Source organism: Amblyomma maculatum, chromosome 5, assembly GCF_055883805.1.
Source record: "Amblyomma maculatum isolate TAMU_Amacu chromosome 5, ASM5588380v1, whole genome shotgun sequence".
Classification (NCBI taxonomy): Eukaryota; Metazoa; Arthropoda; class Arachnida; order Ixodida; family Ixodidae; genus Amblyomma; species Amblyomma maculatum.
In genome coordinates this window covers 46,128,596-46,148,538 of record NC_139348.1, presented here as the reverse complement: position 1 = coordinate 46,148,538, position 19,943 = coordinate 46,128,596, and the positions used below count along the sequence as shown (strand labels likewise).

The 19,943-nt window shown below is 46.0% G+C and overlaps 1 protein-coding gene, 1 long non-coding RNA gene and 1 pseudogene across 2 annotated transcripts; 1 reads left to right on the top strand and 2 right to left on the bottom strand.

Annotated features, from left to right (window-relative positions):
- Window positions 1-2,963: 2,963 nt before the first annotated feature.
- LOC146188228 (uncharacterized) lies at window positions 2,964-18,206 on the top strand (annotated as a pseudogene).
- Window positions 8,786-16,610, bottom strand: LOC146188230 (uncharacterized). Its single transcript, XM_084603694.1, has 2 exons — window positions 16,573-16,610; window positions 8,786-15,881 (listed from the first exon to the last, which is right to left on the bottom strand). Exon 2 carries the CDS (start codon window positions 15,859-15,861, stop codon window positions 14,767-14,769), a length of 1,095 nt encoding a protein of 364 aa, XP_084459820.1. The 5' UTR covers window positions 15,862-15,881; window positions 16,573-16,610; the 3' UTR covers window positions 8,786-14,766.
- On the bottom strand, window positions 16,617-17,444 carry LOC146188229 (uncharacterized). Its single transcript, XR_014707492.1, has 3 exons — window positions 16,888-17,444; window positions 16,721-16,828; window positions 16,617-16,636 (listed from the first exon to the last, which is right to left on the bottom strand). It is a non-coding gene; the product is annotated as an uncharacterized LOC146188229 (long non-coding RNA).
- Window positions 18,207-19,943: the final 1,737 nt, after the last annotated feature.

The following is a 19,943-nucleotide window of genomic DNA, read 5'->3' as shown; positions in this document are numbered from 1 at the left end:
CAGCTTGTCCCTTCCACGAGGCAAGAGGACACACTTCGTCGTCGTCATCGCGTAGCAATATTGACGTGTATTATACCTTGTTGAAAATCAGCGCTTGTACCATGTTTCCTTGCTCGTTCGTGCCTTGTCAGCGCTGTTTTATTACAATCAATGATCAAAGACCCTGTTCATCTGTCTTAGGATCGCATATGTTTTTTTTCTGTCGCGCATCACGTCATGTATATATAATTTACACTTTGAAAAATAAAATGTGTTGTCAGTCAGCGCTGTGTTTGTGTCTTTCTCATCTTTGTCGTCGTCCTTCACGCGGTTTATTCGAATGTGCAACCAACTATCCCGGACTTCAACACCTGTAAGCTTCATTTGTCATTTCGGGGGTCCTTTTAAATGTTTGTCGTCCGATCCTCATTCCACCGTTGCGCGCACTGTCGTCGCTGTTTGCCGAGCACGCTCGCTGTCATTCTGCATAAGAACCAAGAGGCTCCTACAAGACGCCACACCTTGTACGTCTTTTTCCACCCTTCCGTAAGTCATGGTGCTCAGATCTGAAAGATCTTGAGATCAGAACGGCAAATACTAACTCGCCTGCACAGAACATCGCTCTCTGTCCAGTTAAACAGTTAGCCGCAACCAGCAGCCGCAAAGCGTCGAATACGAGAGTTTATAGACACTGCGGAGTGGACAGCGGAATCCTTGATGTACCCGAGGACACCTTGACGTACCTGAGGACAAGCCAACCCCAGTAGACTTGTACTGGGAGTGGGCAGGTCCACAACACTGAAAATCTGGCATTTTCTATGGACGTCCTCAAGGTACATTCTGGCCCTAGGTCCGAATATCGCCGTTTAGACGTGGAAAACAGCGCCTGAGCACCTGCAACTTGGGAGACAGGTTTAATTTTCCGGAAGGAGAAAACGAGCGGTGCATATCTCAAGATGTCGACGTTGCCGCCAAATGCAGGCCTCGGATGATACGACCTCCTCTTCAATCTGTCGTGAACTTTTTCACGGAACACCTCTTGTGTGTTATGCCCGCGGACAAAGAGGGTGTGCTTTTCATCTCGGAATATGGATCCTGGCAGAAATCAATGGCTCACTTTTTGCAAGAAAAACAGGTCCAGTACGGGCAAGCGAATTCTGAACATGTCGTAAATTTTCTGAACGACTGTCATACGAATCAGCTCAGTGCAATGGAAATGAACATCCAATATTTGTACTACTCTCTGCCTCAGGATAAGTTATTTGTGTGTGTCCAGGAATGCATCGATTAACTTGGAAGTGTGCCTTTTCAAAATTCCGCGGTAATAAGTGCTAGTGGGTTTTCAGCACTTTTACCTTTTTATCTTAATTCATCTTTTACTAAATGGAAAAACAGCGTTTATCTTAAAATATATGTTATATGTATTGGCTCAGGCATAGCTCCTATTCTTAGTTACTTATTATTAGCTAAATTTGACAGGCTACTCCAAGACTACCTTGAAGCATCTAGTTTTTTAGAATCTTTGGATTCGTAGACGACTTTTTACTGGTTTTGGACATCAGCTCTGAATTTTACGAGCATGATGTTTTCAAAACCCTCACCATTTTTGTGAGCGTCTTAATTAACGAGCTTTGATTCACGAAATTCCAGAAAGCGGAGCAATTCCTTTTTTAGACATAAAAGTTATATTTTTTGACAAGCATTTGGGCTGGGCGTAAGAGTATCGTTTCAGGAAGCCACTACTGCAAGTTCGTTCTGCGCATTCCAAACCGATAATAATAGCCATAGCACCTCGTGTTCTACGAATGCCGTCAACAAACTTTGTGTGCACCTACTCGACTTCAGTCTCGCTCAAAAAAATCTTGATTGGTGACCGCAGGCTACCCAATTGATAACATGGTTTCCGTTGCTGAAGGCTTGACAAGGTAGTAACAGAAAGACTATAAAAACGATAGCCTGAAAGCTCGGATAAGTAGAAAAGGACAGTTGCAAATCTGCTCATTCACATCCTGTTGCATAATCTAAAAAAGATAGCACAACATTCTGAGGTACGAGTTGCTTCTCCATTTGGTGTAAGCTGTCTATACTTAGTCGCACCAGTCATCCACTGACAGAGCCAAATCTTCCTTCCATGACGAAACGCAAGAAAAGATTTGTTGACTGCACTGAGTAATTTATTCTACGAGATTCCTCTATCACGAGTAAAAGTTTATGTAGGCCAGATGGGACAAGGATTGAAAGAAAGATGAAGAGTGCATCATAAAAAGGATGTGGCAATTCAGACGCCCGTAGTCTGCCTCTTCACTACCTTACATGCACTAAGGAATGTAAAATGGAATGCAAACCTCTTTACGAAAAATGGGCACATATAGAAATAATAAAGACCACCTCACAAGGGAGATAATGGAAGCTGAAAGGATTAGGATAAGAAGATAACTGCCTTTGGTTTTGGCATGCGCATGACATCTAATTTTTACTGTCCTGCATCACGCCACATATTTTTACTTGAACATTTCCACAAGATAAATGGATTTGGTGAAAGGACAGGCAGAGAGGTTGGCCATAATAATAACAATCTGGCCTGCTACTCTGCACTGGTGAAGGGGAGGGGAAGGGGACAAGAAAGAAGATCATAATGAATGACGACGTGGAAGAAAGCATATGAAATATTAATACAGGCACGGCAGCTTGCTTTACAAGGGCGAATGAAGTCCGATGGCACACAAAAAACGGCAAAAAGCCCGAACAGCCTGGACACATTTCCCCATGTCCTGCCAAGCACCCAGCAGCCGTTCATTCGACATAGGTCTCTTGTCCAAAAGCTTCAAGGAAGCGGCTAGCACACTGTTTTGGCACGCATACTGTTTTATTTCTTGGGTTGTGCTGAAGGCAGCCGCGCGCCTGCGTTCCTGTGCTGAAGGCAGCCGCGTGACTGCGTTCCTGTCGCTCACGCATCTCTCCCTCTTCTGTAACCCTCTCAGCACGAGAGGTTTAAAATCTCGGCTCTGGGCAATAAACGTTGTTGTTCACTGCCGACCAGCGTTCGTGTTGCAGCGCGTGTTCGCGCTGGCTTTACTACAGTGGCGACGAGTTCGAAAATTACCCATGCGGTAAACGTTGAAGCCGACAGGCTGCCGCAACGTTAAGCACCAACGAGAGCTATGACCAGCCTGCAGCTCCCGACTTTCGACGACACATCAGATAAGTGGCAAGCGTACCCTACAAGGGCTGAAGCATATTTTGAAGCCAATGCTATTACCGACCCAAGACGGCAGCGAGCCTTGCTTGTGGCAGCACTCAGCACGCAGACTGTTCAAGTGTTAGCGGGACGAATTGCACCTCGGACGCCGAATTCCCTCACTTATGACGAAGCAGTCGCAGCTTTAAACAGCTACTACGACCCGAAGCGTCAAGAGATAGCGGAGAGCTATAAATTTTTCACCCGTTGTCAACAACAGGGTGAGGCAATGAAGGCATTTCTGGTCGAAATACGGCGCATAGCAGACATGCAATTTTGGGACTGCGCTAGACCGAACGCCGAGGGATAAAATTGTTTGCGGTGTACGCTCAACTAACGTACGCAAGGAGTTACTGGCGAAGAAAGACTTGACGCTTGAGGAGGCTGAAACGCTGGCAATAGCAGCAGAAACAGCCGAGAAAGATGCAAACGATATTAATGCAGAAAAACCAACGGGGCTAAGAATGCAAGCCAGTCATCGCTCTTCATCGCGAGATAATCATACTAGCGGCGCAGTGCAAGAGTGCGGACGATGTGGAAGCGCGACACACGATGATAACGCCCGCCGCTGGGCTAACGCACGATGTTTCCGCTGCAGGCAACGCGGTCATTTGGCAAAGAAATGCTACAAGGCCAGAACAGATGGAAATGCTGCCAGGCGAAATGCGAGTGTCAAGGCACTGACAGTTGAAACAGCGTCTGGCAACGAGAGCACGGATGAGGCACACATCTGGACGTTAATTTCGGAAAGGAAAAACGGGTTGGAACCATCGTTTCGCCGCACATTTCGGTGGGAGGAAACAGATCTGGAAATTGAAGTGGACACAGGATCCCCGGTGTGCGTCATATCACGGAACGTTTACTACTGACACCGAACGCAGTGGCCACGCTTGAAAACGCCACATGTGAACTTGTCATGTTACGCGGGACAACTGCCGGTGCTTGGTGAACTCGAACTTCCGGTGCGATACAAAAATGTGTCGGTAACCTGTCCACTTATTGTGTTTGACTGTTCAGGACCGAGCCTGTGCAGTCGCGATATGATTGCGGCACTCGGCAGGACGGGCGATCCGATGACAGAACTCACTGCGTCGGATTCGACAACAAGAAACGCGCCAAGCGACCACATGCCCAGAATTCGCCATACGCTCCAGGTCAACGGGTCAGCGGGGCGCGACTACCTCAGCGTCAGCGTGCCATGGCCGGAGGCGCCGTGCTGCTAGGCCTCGTCCACCGTCGAAGAAGGTTCAGGACAGAGCAGCTGGGCTGGCGCAACCGCGGGCGGCCTTGCGAGCACGCGAACCATCAGGGTGCTACTGCTCGTTGAGTATAAAGATGTCTTTTCGACAGACCAGGGGCTCATCAAGGGACCGCCAGCCAGCCTAAAGCTCAAGGAGACTGCGACGCCGAAGTTCTGTAAGGCCAGATCTCTTCCTTATCCCCTCCGTGATAAGGGCTCTCGTGAAATTGATCGGTTATTGTCCCTTGGTGTCTTATCACCCGTGCAATATTCAGAATGGGCTACGCCCATCGTAGTTGTCCTGAAAAAGGATGCAACCGTAAGAATATGCGGAGATTTTAAGTCACGCTTAACCCGGCCTGTGATATAGAGCATTACCTACTTCCAGTGGTCGTGGATATATTCGCGAACTTAAATGGAGGTGAATACTTCAGCACCTTGGATTTGAAGGACGCGTACAATCAAATGCCCCTTGACGAAGCGTCACGCGGGCTTTGTGTCATCAACACGCATCGCGGACTTTTTCGTTACAAGAGACTTCCGTTTGGTATAGCTTCTGCCCCAGCTATATTTCAAAGAAAGATGGACGCTGTAGTCAGCGGGCTACCAGCCGTCCAAGCCTCCCTTAAAGATGTGTTAGTGTCCGAAGGCAAAGGAGACAACGGAACGCGGCTCAAGAATGCGTTGGAACGATTCCGGGAGCATGGTATCAAGCTTAGGGCCTACAAATGCAAGTTCCGGCAGGCTTCAGTGACTTACCTTGACAACGTATAGATCGGCAAGGCCTACACCCTATCGAAAAAAATGTAGACGCCATTATGCAAGCCCCGCGCCTAAGTAACGTGAGCGAGCTGTGTTCGTTCCTTGGTATGCTCACGTACTACGCACGGTTTCTGCCGAATATGTCGACTGTGCTCAGCTCGTTATGACGACTAATGGGAAAAAGAACCCGTTGGGAGTATATACAAACGCAGCAGTCGGCATTCGAGCGATCTAAACAAAGCCTGAAGAATGCACAAATTCTCATGCATTTTGATCCTAACAAGTAGCTGAAATTAGAGTGTGACGCCTCTCCGTATGGTGTGGGCGCAGTGCTGTTTCATTCGATAGGAAATGAACACATGCCAATTGACCATTTCGGAAAGTTGCGCGCGCCCCCTACGCGACCGCCGCAAAGCAGGCTGGGAATTGTGAGCGTGGCTTGCCGGGCAGGATCCGGCGCAGGAGTGGTTCGACATGGACGTCGCGCAAAAGCAGGTAAACAAAACTTTTTTTTGGGATGCTAGCAATGCTTTTGTAGCATGCTTGCGCCGTGCAAGTGATCTTTGCATTGCCGTACAACTTTTTTTGTGGTTTTGCAGCCGACGCTACGAGCGCGAAGCGAGTATTTTCGCACGTGAGCGCTCGTGAAGCGCGCACATGTGCCAGTGTATAGTTTTAGCTATGCTTCAGAAGGCACGAGCGCGATCCTACGGCTAGCAGGCGTGTTTTGCTGGTAAGCGCGCGCTAACAGTGCATTTATTTACTGGTCGCCCGTCGCGAACCTTCAAAGTTTCTGCGGCTGTCCCGGCGGCAGGCGTAGTACGTAGCGTACGCATTCATGTTTGTTGCAACAGTGCGACATAGTCTTGTGAGAATGTACGCGCTATATTTTAGCAAAATACGTCGTTATCGCGCACTGCCCATTCAATCTTTTGGTTATAGCGTGCTATTTAGTCTACGGACGAGTCTGAAACAAGTATATCGTCGAAAGAAACGGACAGCGCATTCGTTCAATGAGTACATCTTGGAAGAAAGTAGTAGTTGAGTTGGTGCTTAGCTTGTGCGAGCGCATTTTCTTGCCTATAGTGTTGTTCGAATAGCACGCAGCAAGTGCGAAGCAGAACCAACAAGCACTGTTACATTGTGTGTAGCTGAGCATATTTTTGCGATACAAATAGTAGTTGCTGTCTGTGCCATATTCAACGAGTTTGACGGCTCGTACTATCTCGGTCGCGGTGTCCATTTGTTACTACCGTGGAGTGCAGATAGGCGCAGCCAAAATATGAACGTGCCTCGGTGGCTACAAGTAACGCGAATGCGGTCGAAAAAAACTGCGGCGGATATTTTGCTAACGTGAAAAACATGGACGCGCCAGTACCTTGTACTTGGGCGGCCTCGGAGTTTTAGTTAGCTGGTGGTTTACCGAGGCCGTCCTTGTGCAACATTCTTCACGACCGCGCGTAGTAAATGAAATGGGTTCAGCGTTGCTTTTCAAGCATGCTTGCCACAAGTAACCAAGACACAATGAATGAATACTTTATTTCAAGATCGCATTGGTGATGCCATGATCAGCTGTGTATGCTTCCATGCTCTGTTTATATGTGGAGTGCCAAAGAAAACATTTTGACACTTGCTTATACCCATGTTGCAGGTACCACTGCAAGCCATTCATAATGCACTTCCTCTCCAAGCAAGGCTACCGAAAGGGCCATGGACAAAACAGTTAAAAGACGTTCCAGATGGGTTCTCAGAGCAAGGAATCTTGGCACATCAGAATTCACGTGGTGCTCAGAAGCATACTGTAAGCGGATACAGGATGTTCAAAGCAGAGAAGGTGCACAATGTTCTTATTTGCAAGGCTGACAGATCCACTTTTCTTAAAGCAACAGTGGAGGCATCATTCTCTTTGGCAAAATTATATAACACTGCTGCTGTGCTCTCGTCAAATGGAACTGTGGACGAAGGAACCTGCAACTGCCGGGCTGGAGCTGCAGGTGTTTGTAAACATGTAGTAGCAATTCTATGGTTTGTATTAGACCTGAAGCGCTCTGGGGCAGCCTACGTGCAAGACACACAGTCGTGTACAGACAAACCCAGAGCATGGGGTACTGGGGCAAAGAAGGCCAACGTGCACACACGCGAGTTCTCAAAACTGCGTTTTGTGAAACATATGCCAATGAAAGCTGGCAGGTATGCAACTCAAGAAACCACAGTTTCTCTGACAGTAACAGAAGACCATATTAAGAGAACGTATCAGACACAGAAAAATATTCCAAACGCCATGCTATGCAAGACGCTGGAGGACAACCACTTTCAGCCCGTACAAGTGAAAAGAACACGTCAGGAGGAGGCTCTCAGCCAGATGCCAATCAGGTTGCCGGTGCAAGCCCTGTGGGTTGAGCATGTGCCAGCTGGGTACACGTTCGGCTCCTGTCAGCTTACTTTAGAAGACTCATGGGCCCTTGAGCAAGCGACTAGGATGCAGAGCGGCTCTACAACATGGAGCTTCGAGAGATCCAAGCGCCTGACTGCTTCACACTTTGGAGATGTGGTGTCACGGAAGAAGCCAGCTGATGAGAAGTTTTTTAAGAGGTTGTTCAGGTCTAGCCAGATGCAGACCAAATACATGGCTGATGGTTTAAGGAATGAAGATGCAGCCGTGCAGCGTTACATAGACAAGAAAAAGGTCCCAGTTAGGATTTACTGTTGTGGGTTGTGCGTCAACCCTGGTGTCCCTGTTCTTGGTGCAACGCCTGACCGTGTTGTAGAGCAGGGAGGAGATTTTGGTCTCCTAGAGGTTAAGACCCTCTCAGCTGCCAAGGAACGGGGTGAGGAATTAGAAAATGCTGTGAATACGGCACCCTACCTGAAGAATGGAGTTCTTAAACCAACGCACAAGTACTTTTACCAGGTCCAGGGGCAAATGGCTTTGACTGGACTCTCCTGGTGTGATTTTGTGGTTGATAATGGCACAGACTGCACTCTTCAGAGGATCACTTTTGACAGCTCGCTTTGGATTTCCAAAATGCTGCCACGTCTCCTGGAATGTCACAAGAACTACCAAGAGCACTGTGCTTGTGTGTGAATTTCAATGACTTATTTTATGTTACATTGGTCTGCAGGACAAAGATGCTCGGACTCGTAACATGCTTTGGCATGTGTTCATACTTATGTATATTTGTTTCTTAAATATCTTGTATTGCATTTTTTTCCATGAAGAAAGTGTTTTTCTGCGTAATATCGTTATGGCGATGTGCACGTTGTGCCACAACCCATTTAAATGTGTGTGCCACTAATCTGTGTGTAAAAAGTAAATGTCAAGCACCACACGTCTTGCTGCCTTGTCCTCCAAGTTCCTGTCTCTACATTTGTCGGCTACCTTCCTTGTGATTTTTCCCTTGTCCTTTGCCTGAATTTTTTTTTTTGAACCAACTTTTTTTCTCGTCTTGCTTGTCGATAAGAAAGTCGTGCTCTCTTGGCAGACAGAGGAAAGGTATTTTTTGGATTCCTTGTCCACTGTCGTTTCCTGCCACTTGATTTTCCCACCTCCATTTGCTAACCTAACCTAACTATGAAGGAGCATTTTCACATTTCAAATGTGTTTTGAATACCAGAGCATCACTCCTCATCGATAATTTTGTAATAAAAAGAAAGCGCTTAGGTTTAGCCAATAGGAGCAGTGCGACCTTTAAAGTTGAAAGTCAGGTTTGATGAAGGAGAAACACTGTGCAGCCTGATGAGGTTAAGGTTTGTGTTCATCTGTTTTGTCTTGGTATCAATGCTCATTAAGTCTGTTGGTCTGTCGGGTAAACTCCTAAGAAAAGAATGTAGCCACTGCGTAGCAACATCACGCACCTTCCTTACAGTCGTTGTAGCTTCTCCATCTGTTTTGCCAAGGTTTCATGCGACATCTGGAATTTAATTCATTTTCACTGCACGCAATTTTCTCTTGTAGCTTGACAGTTTGGTAATTGTTTTATCAACCTCACTTGTAAGGGTAAGGAGAAGCTGAACTCAGCATTGTCTGAAATGCCTTCAAGTAGTAGTGAGTTAAATTCTAAATGCTCTATTTTTTACTTCATCCAGTCATCACATTGTGAAAGCTGATTTGGTTCGACACACATCATTGCTATGTTTTGAGTCGAGCCTACGTTTTTCTGGTTTAACATCCTGTAGGCAACGAGGGACATGGGGATGGAGGGCTCCCAAACAGCTTTGACCATCGTGGATTTTTAATGTGCACATTATATTTTGCCTCCACCAAAATGGGACTTTCATGTCTGTGATTTCATCCCATGACATTGGGTCAAGCAGCCAAATTCCATAGTCGCAGAGCCATCGTGGTGGATGCTTAACTCTTTGCGGACGGAGATGACATTCCTTGGTGGTCTCGTGTCATGCCTAATAAAGACAAAACGGCAACTTCTAATGAACAGATCGGCCACTTTGATTCGGAAGATGTGGGGTCCTTCTGCTGAAGACAGATCAATTGATTTGGTACACAGGCGCTTTGATACATCTTGATCAAGGCAAGGTGCAGAAATGCTTGTATGTAAAAAGTTTTGTGCGTGATAATAGGCTTCACATGGTTTCATCTGGTCTGGAGCCCTTGACAACTGTGTGCCCATAGCGGAAGTATGGAATGTAAAAATCGTTTCTCACTTTGTGTGCTGCTGTGTCTAAAGAAAGGAGGACTGAGATTTGGACTGCTGAACCATGTTTACACTGACCCTGTGCTTCCTTTACCTTTTTTTTTGTTACTTTCTATTGGCGGCATCCTTCTCCCCTTGTACTGAAAACCTAAATAGAAAGAAGGGAAAGCTGTCGAGGCTTTGGATTTAACGTCTAGAAATGCGAGTGTCAAAACCACTGCCAAACAATGTGCCCCTCTACTGTGGAGGTAGACGCATCTTGTCTGTCTGCGTTTTGGTGCGAGTCGTCCTATGCTTCATTTGTTTTGGTGTCCCCGACGCTTTTTTTCTTGTCATTTGTACGAGCTAGAATTCATGAGTGTGACTCTGTATAGGTTCTGCTACCTGATCCTATGAAGTTCATGTGCCTGCATGTTAAATCCTTCCTGCTACACTTTCTGGATGTCAGGACACACGCACTGATTGATGTGTTGCTGTCTAGCAGGTTCGCGTGTGGTTAATTTGGGCAAACTACCGACTTGATGATAGTCATTTATATTTGAAATATGATGTTTAATTCTGTTCACACCATGTTTTCTCATGGTTACTTTCATCTTCTATATAAAATCAAAGAAGAATTTGCAAATGCGGCGGTTAGTTGCTAGTTGGCATACACAGGTTCAGTATGTCTACTTGCTGTGTAGCTGTGATTGAGAGTTGTGTGCAAGTTCTTGCTTGTGTACTGCAATCATTGCTGTGCAAGCGAAATCTGTGAACATTTTGATTTTGTGTCTGGCGTAGTATTTGTACTTTTTAGGATGACTTGTTGCCGTAAGAAAGGTAATTCTTGTGCAAGGTTTTACTATGTACTTGCAAGCTGATGTATATGCTTCGATGCAAAATGAGTGTATTGAGATCATTAATTTAACAGTTTGTTTTTGCTTCATCATTATTGCTCATTTGGAACCAGCACTTCATTCGATGCAAAATGAGTGTATTGAGATCATTAATTTAACAGTTTGTTTTTGCTTCATCATTATTGCTCATTTGGAACCAGCACTTCAGAAACATATGAAAGTCCTTCTTTCTTCCTTGCAGAAATACGTTCTTTGGGAGGTGCACAGTTTATATGCTCATATTGGTTGCTTGGCTTTCTTCATTTCTGCACTTAAGGCGTCAAGACAGTTTTGCGTACTTCTTTTTTGTTATTGTATTTTGTAAGACTGCCACATTACATACTATATATTCTTGATTCAAAGCAACATTTTGTTTTTTTAAACGTAATAGGTAGGAAAAAAACTCCCATGTGCGCATAAAAGTAGCCAAATTACAAGCGAGTGCTCGGTAGGTGCTGCATCTAAAATTTTACATTCAAAATGGAAGCAGTATCCTGGAAGATGCATGCACTCTTGTTCTCCAAACTGTCATTTAGCTGTGCATCCTCTTCTGTGATTAATGGACTCCACTACACTTTTGAACCAATTTCATTGACCCACCATCTAATTGTAGGGAATTCAAAGCACCAAAAAGAATGATCATGGCATAACCCAATAACCTCTCAAACCAAACCAGAGCTCAGCACCGTAGTGAGGCTAGTAGGAAAGCCTAACTACTAATTGTTAAGAACACAAATACCTCTTGCATAATGTCACGCATTGCAATGTTTTGTTCATTTTTTCACACCAACGGAGTTGCTTGAGATTTTGATAATTGAAGTTATTTATTTCGTTACACTTATGTTTGAACAAGACTGTATTAAAAAAATTTTTCTGCAACGTGCTTATACATAGAGATGCATTGCTTAGCATGCTTTTGTGTTATGCTCTTAAAATATATTGGCACAAGATGTTTAAGTGAGCTGTGCAATACAAGAGCCTTTCTTTGTAAGAAAGCCTTTTATTTATTTATTTATTTATTCATATACCCTCAGGGCCCGAAGGCATTAAAGAGGGGAGTGGGAAAGATACATTGGTACAGGGTACAGTGCAGCATAAAGCATCATAGGAGAAACAATAACACGGCGAAAAGTGATCAAAAAAAAAAAAGTATTGGCGGAAAAAAAAAAGAGAAAAGCAGGTGAGACAAAAAAAAATCATTTCCGACAGTCAACAATGTCACCGAAAACGAACAAAAACATTTGACTACCATTTATAAATATAGATTACATACGGCAGTCTTAAAAGAATTTGGGTCCGTAATATCAGCAATGTGCCTAGGAAGGTGGTTCCAACTGACAGAAGTGTTTGGAACGAAAGAACAAGAGGTGTGTTTAGTACGACATGACGGAACACCTACTTTGTGAAGATGATCAATGCGACCTGAAACATATGTGGGGGTAGTTAGTAGCCGGCTCTTAAGGGCAGGATTGTGGTAATAGATTTTGTGAAATAGACATAAGCGGGAAATATTTCTGCGTAGTGAAAGCGGTGGCAATGATAATGTTGTTTTCATAACGGTAACACTGGAGTTACGGTTATAGTTGGAAAGTATAAAACGTGACGCGCGGTTTTGAACAGATTCGATTTCAGATTCTAGAGATGCAAGGCCAGGGGACGAACAAGGGTTTTATAAAGAAGCAGTTTTATTGAACTAAAAGAAAGGTTAAAGTTTCGGCGCAGGTACCCCAACATGCGGTTAGCATTGTTAGTAATAGATTCCACATGCAGATTCCAAGAAAGATTAGAAGTTATGTGCACACCAAGGTATCTATACGAAGACACAGTTTCAAGAGGAGTATTATTGAGGTTGTAATTAGCTACTTCATTGTTACGACGAGAAATACGCATATGTTTGCACTTGTTAATGTTAAGCTTCATGTGCCATAATTTACACCACTCTGAAACTTGGTTAATATCAGACTGAAGAACAGAAATGTCAGAGCCACTGTTAATTTCACGGTAAATTACACAATCGTCAGCAAAGAGACACACAGAAGAAGCAATGGTGTTAGGCAAATCATTAATATAAATTAGAAAAAGTAGGGGCCCTGGTACGGAGCCCTGGGGAATGCCTGCGCCCACTGGAGAGGAACGAGAGTTCCATTTATTTGCTGTCACGTATTGAGAACGGTTAGTGAGGAAAGACTCAAGCCACGAAACGATGCTAGGGTCGAGTTTGAGGTTACTTAATTTGAAAAGTAGTAATTGGTGAGAAACTTTATCGAAAGCTTTGGAGAAATCGAGGAATATACAGCCTGCTATGGAACCCCGGTCAAGAATGAAATGAAGGTCTTGTGACAAGCATAGAAGCTGAGTCTCGCATGAGAATGTTTTACGAAACCCGTGGTGGGAATGACTGAAGAACGAATTTGATTCAAGAAAATTGGCGAGATGAGAGCAGATGACATGTTCCATGATCTTACATGGGATGCTAGTAAGTGAAATGGGTCGGTAGTTATTAGGAGAATGTTTGTCCCCAGACTTGTGCAGGGGAACCACCTTGCCCACCTTCCAGTCACTAGGAACACAGCTACAGTCACAAGCACATGGGCAGCTACATACTTCACATTGGTCTCTGTAAGGAAACCGCAATGAAAGTTGCAAGCAAAATCTTTGCAAAGTGACAAGTGTGTTGTCCGTATTGTAGATACTCTTGCACTCGGTACGACTTGTAACATATGTGAAGTGAACCAATGAAGGCTTATGCTTTACAGTAAATCAATGTGCCGTCATAGACAGTGCCCAAGGTGCAGATTCAGCATACTTAATCTCTGCTTTGAGGGGTTAATGCACAAGTTTCGAGTAGCACTGAGCTCGCACTTCTTTGACGACAAGCTCAAATCTGTCGCATCTCGGGTATTGTAGCTGATATAAGTTCTTTCTGAAGGATTCCATGCAAGACATTACATGAGAGTTGGTAATAAAGCTTTCAAATTTCAGTGCCATGAAATACTCGCATACATGTACAAATTTTTTACATATACAGTACACATATATACAATACATATCACTTTTTTTTAAAATGAGTACATCACTAACACATGTAAAAATGACAAAGTGAAATTCACTTTACAGATTTCATTCCAAAAAGTTAGGAAAGACAATCTGTCGTAGAAAAGACAATGGCTGCAAACACCAACTTTCCATCTTGTCTGTGTAGATCAGCAATGAGACTGGTGATTTCGTTTCCAGTCATGACTTGGATATAGTACTGCCACAATCTATGCTCAAATCATTTGCACAACACCGACAGAGAAATAAGGCGTTGCAGCTCTATATAGCCTGTACATTGACTTCAGATTTACTTCAGCAGAGAAAGAAAGGCTCCTCTAGTCTGCTGTACATGAAATAGTGTAATTCAGTGCAAGTTCGATGCCTTGCACTGCAGCAGGGATTCTCAAACTGCATTTTGGGGAACTCTAGGGGTTCTTGGAACAGTTCCTAGAATCCCCAAGCACCTATGTTCATGCATGTCTTCATCCACTTTAGCCAGTTATTTTGGGACTAATGCTGTAGCTGCTTACAGCTATCTCACTATACAGTCAGTCATAACAGAATTTAAGTACTTGTTCATGTGCTGCGCAGCTTGCATACCCCTTTTACATATGTCGGCCAGCACCTTTTCAAGCCTCAGCCGCAGCGGTCGAATTTCGATGGAGGCAAAATTTTAGAGGCCAGTGTACAGTGCGATGTCAGTGCACGTTAAAGAACCTCAGGTGATCGAAATTTCCTGAGCCCTTCACTACGGCGTCTCTCATAGCCTGAGTCGCTTTCGGACGTTAATCCCCCATAAAACAAATATTTTCAAGACAGGCTCCGTGACCAAAGCTGGCCAGAACACAAATGAAACATGTTAGAAGCCGACTGCATTTTAGCGAAATGATTTGGTCTTCAAATGAGAAGGCTAAAGAGTTTGAGCACCCCTGCATTACAGTAGATCATGCATAACATACAAAACATTAAAAACACTACCATCGCTCATCGGTTTAGAATGGGCTCATGCATGAAATTATTGAGATAACAACAAATTTTCCATATCTTGTTCAGCTTCTCTGCCATAACATTAGGAAAGACAGCACGGAGTATTCTCAAGTTTTTAACTTCCCTGATGACACGCTCAACATGAATTCGCAAACTCGCTATCTGCCGTGTTGCTATCTCATCTGCCAGTGACAACTGCGAGCGGCCATTCAACATAGGTGGCATGTTTAATTCGACTCCAAGCTGACGGAGGTCATCTTCAATGAGGAATCCTCTATCCGCCATTACGCTGTCCCCTTCCTCGAGCAACTCATAGAGGCCACTGTGTCTCGTGATTTCTCGATCGGAAAGTCTCCCAGGTGCAAGATTTGACACGAAAGAAACGAAGCCGTTTGGAGTGATGCCAATGAGTCCTTTTGCAGTGTTGTGTCCTTTGTACGAGCTGAAAGTGTCGCTTTGCGTACTGTAATCAGACGGGTTCTCGATAAAAATTTCTGTGCAGTCCAGTACAATGCGTGTCGATGGGTACAATTCTTTAAAATTGTCTGGCATGAACATGTCCACTGTGTTACGGGATGGCCACATTGGTATCTGGATTAACATTTCAAACAAAAAATTTACCCAAAATGTGAACATTGCACTCACGGTTGACACAGACACTTTCAGGCGATATGCCAAATCCTGCTCCAGTAACCCAACCCGGAGCCTGCAAAGCACTGCAATGACCTGTTCTTTCATTTTCAGTGCTGGTGGCCTGCCAGCACCTGTTTTCAGTGTCTGGTACATGCCTTCAACATGTTCCAGAAACGCATCAAATTTTTCAAAGGAGTTAAACCCTGTATAAAACACTAGTCGCTTTTGATCTGAAACAAAACCGTGAACTTTTGAGACAAGGTTTTTTGTTTTTAGCTTCTCTTTAAGCGCCTCAACTTTCACATGGTGCAACTGAGCCTCCAGATCCTCAACCGTTTTCTGGAGCACAGATTTCTCTTTTCGAAGCAAGTTATTTTCATGCTCCAGTTTTCCACATACTTCGAGAAGGTGGTTGACTTTCCTTAGTGCGGCAGCAGATGCTGTGTCTGGAGGCCCCATGGAGTATGAATGCTCGGCACCTAGAAAATAAAAACTGTTTATTGATTTGCGAACAGTTAGGCCGTGCTTTAATACAGATTTCAGGGCTTGAAATAGTCACTTCAGCCCACAATGTGTGTTCTGAACCCTTGCTCTCAGCTTACACTGATATACAGACAACAAAGAACTAGGATGACAAAGCCATAGAGCCCAACTCTCTTTCACTCCACTGATCCACCTGTGCAAGCAGCTTACCAACCAGCATGGAACCATAGGTTTCATGCACCCAGCACATCAGCCAAATCTACACTGTATATGCATTTGGATAGCCTGACTTTTGTGTCATTTTTACAAGCTGTGGTGAAGGGAATAATGTCGCGGTGAAAGAAATGAAATGGGTAAGTTTCACAATGCGTGCACTGGTGGAAGAGGTACCGCGTTTATCAGAAAACTCGCTGAAGTAATAACACATGCACGGTACAAATCACTGATGACATGTCACAGAATACATGAGGTTATGCAACTCATAACATGTAGACTTCCCATGGCTAGCTGCAAAAGCTTGCGAAAAACTGGCTTCGCGGGAAAAAAGTTTGGTCCATTTATTAATATACCGGTCGCCACAGCACCCGTGGACCTCACAATGAGTGGGCGCGATAGGGGTCCGTTAAATGCGAAAAATAAGTTTTCATAGTGGAATGGAGAAAGTGAGAATTTTGAACCATCACTAACCTGTTTCCGTGCGAGACGAAGCCGGTGCACCGAAGGTCAGCTGGCTGGGAAACTACGTCGCTCTCTGCGTACAAACGCTTTGATGAAAATGCGAACACACAAAATCGAAGCCTCAGAAAAAAGATGGCACAGTTAAAGCGTCTCTTACGTTGATCGCATTGGGGCACGTCAACTACGTAGCCGATCTCCAACTCGTTCAGGACGAGCACAGGGCTGGCAGAGGCAGTTTGGGAGCTCGTCTTCTTGCGTTTCGCGACTGGAAGAGATTTGGCAGTAATGATAATATGCGATAACCGCCTGAATATATATATTTACCGGTATTAAAGGAAGGAGATAGTTGACTGATGACTTTATGAGGGAAAATTGTCGGAAACCGGTCCATATAGCCACGGCGTCCACTTGCGTTGAAGTGAGCTCCGCAGATCCGGTGGTGCTTAGAAGGTTGCCACAAAGAGAAGCGACCAGCACTTCCCTGGCGGTTGATTCTTCTCACCCACTCCTTTTTTTCTTTTTCATTTGCAGGGAACGCGTGAAATGAAACGTTCTTGTCTTTCAGCGTGTTGTTGTCGCAGCCAGGCACACAACAAGTCTGACCACCGCCTCGGCACTTCGACGACATCGCGCGCAGTAGTGGCAGCGGCCACTAAGTAACCCACAGGCACGTAACACTTTATATAACGCACCTGCAACCGCCCACCACCAAAAAATACACGAAATCTTAAAGCAATCGAAGCACGTACACACACACACCGCAGCTATGCGAACGCAGGAGGCAGGAAAGACGGGCGGTCGGTCGGCGTTCGCTCACTTTTCCCATAATGCGTCGCGCGCCCGCTAGGTTTTTTCGCGGCGCTGCGATTTCCGAAATGGTGCATTGAGTTTCGTTCCAGAACACTAACAAAAGCAGAGCAAAACTACTCGCAGCTGGAGCGAGAGGCACTAGCCCTCATCTTTGGCGTTTCTCGATTCGTGACTATCTTCTAGTTCGGCAGTTTACCCTGGTGACCGACCATCAACCACTGCTGGGACTGCTCAGGCCTGACCGTCAGACGCCGCCGATGGCTGCCGCGCAAATTCAACGGTGGGCACTATTCTTGGGTGGCTACCAGTACAAGTTATAGTACGTGCCAGGGAAACAGCTGCTGACAGCAGATGCCCTCAGCAGGCGACCAGCGCCGACTAAGGAACCGGGGACCGAGGGAGAACCGTCGGAGTATGTCCTTTCATTGGAATCCCTGAAAGAAGGTATAGTGACGACGCGCGAATTGCAAGAGCTGACGGCCAAAGACCCGAGGTTAGCCAGTGTCACACACTACATTTTGCATGGATGGCCTAAAACGCCTAAAGGAATGGCGAGAGACTTGCCGTTTTTGATCATAAGGTGGAGCTACCGTGGGCTCACCGTCTTATCTAGTGGGGCAACAGAGTGGTGATACCGCGGAAAGCGCAGGAACGGATGTTGCAGCTGCTACATGAAACCCATCAGGGATCCTCGGCAATGAAATCAGTCGCGCGTTCATTGTTCTGGGGGCCAGGCCTGGACAGGGACATTCAAAACTTGTCTGCGCAGTGTCGCAACTGCGCGCAGAACCTGCCAATGCCTACGGCAGCCCCACTAGTGAGTTGGCCGAAGACCGCGGACCGGTGGTCTCGTATTCACATCGATTTTGCAGGGCCGTTAGGCAGCAAGATGAGACTATTGGTTGATGTCCACACGAAGTGGATTGGAGCAGTACCCTTGAAGCACGCGAATACCGCTAGTACAATCCGATGCCTAAGGAGCGTGTTTTGCCGGTTTAGCGTGCCACGCCCAATCGTGTCCGATAATGGCACCCAATACACAAGTCAGGAATTCGCCACTTTCGTATCGAGAAACAATATCGTGCACCTGCGCACTGCGCCTTTCTACCCCCAGTCTAACGAAGCAGCAGAAAGAGCGGTTTGGTCCGTGAAGGACGGGTTGCGGAAAATGGGAGACGGACAGCTGGAAGGCAACCTCATGCGTTTGTTATTCAACTAGAGGCGGACCCCCAAAAAGAAGGAAGATCACCTTCAGAGATGCTTCTCGCCTATCAGCTACGTTCCCGGCTGGACACATCTGCCACCCAGTGATGCGGACTCGTCGGCGGACGCTCACGACTCGACCATCACACCAGGTAGCAGCGTATACGTGCGGAACAACGGCTCCGGCCAAAGATGTGTGCCTGGGAGTTTACAGACCACGTCGGGGGCGAGAATGATAACAGTGAACACGCCAACCGGAGTATAGTGCAGCGCCATGTCGACCATGTCCGCCGTCGTCAAGAGTTTATGCCAGGGACTGAGTCTGTAGAGGCCACTGTAAGCGCGCAGTTGGAAGGCGGTCCTGACAAGGCGACCAGTGCGGATCTGCCACCAGTGCATACACCCAGGACCACTGAATCGGAGTAAGAACAAAGCCCTCAAGCGTCAGCAGCCGACCAGAGTGAACTACTATCTGCAGCAAGAACGGAGCGCCCACTGCTTCCGTCGGAATTGACTGAACCCCTGCAGCCCACGCTCAGACCATCCATCAGAATAAGAAAACCGGTACAGCGGTTTCAATCTTAAGGGAGGAGGAGGTAAATTTTAATTAAAGAAGAGGTTGTAGGCACGGGGTGGGTTGATGTTCCCGTCCGCGCGGTGGGCTCCTCTTCTAGACCGGACGCCAGGTGGCCGACCGATGATGTCGTTCGGCGACCTCCTGAGCCCGCTCCGTGGCTCGGAGTTGAACCTCCGGGTCGGAGCTGAGCAGCGCGGCCTCCCACTGAGATTGGGTAGAGAGCTGCAGACTCTGTGATGGCTTGTCTTGATTACATGAGTATAGGATGTGTGGTGTGTCTGCCTTTTGATGTCCACAGAGAGAACAGACAGGGCTGAACTGCTCTGGGAACCATATGGAGTACATGTACGGATTAAAGAAAGTGTCTGTTTGAAGCTGCCGCCAGGTGACTTGTTGTGTTTTACTTAGAGATCGATGTGGTTCTGGGAAGATTTGTCTTTCTTTCTTGAAGTGGGTAGTAATTTCTTTGTAGGTTGTCATCCGCTCCCTGGCCGACCTGAGCTCAGGGCAGCGCACCTCCCGGTTAACCACGAATCCTCGGGTAAATTGGGGCGCTGCCTCGTTCCCAGGATGGTCCGAATGGGCAGGGACCCAGATCAATGTGATAACGCGGGTATAGGAGATGTTTTGTAAGATTTTGATGGCTGCGGAGTGGGCCCTTCTTTTTGCAAAATTTCGAATTGCGGTTTTACAGTCGCTAAGGATGTATTTGGCAGTGGTGGAGGTAATGGCTAAAGCTATGGCAGCCTCTTCGGCCTCCTCCGGAAATTTTGTTTTATTGATTGTAGCC

Excerpts from the sequence above, each read along its gene's own strand:
- LOC146188230 (XM_084603694.1), bottom strand. The coding sequence starts at position 15,861 with ATGGGGCCTCCAGACACAGCATCTGCTGCCGCACTAAGGAAAGTCAAC.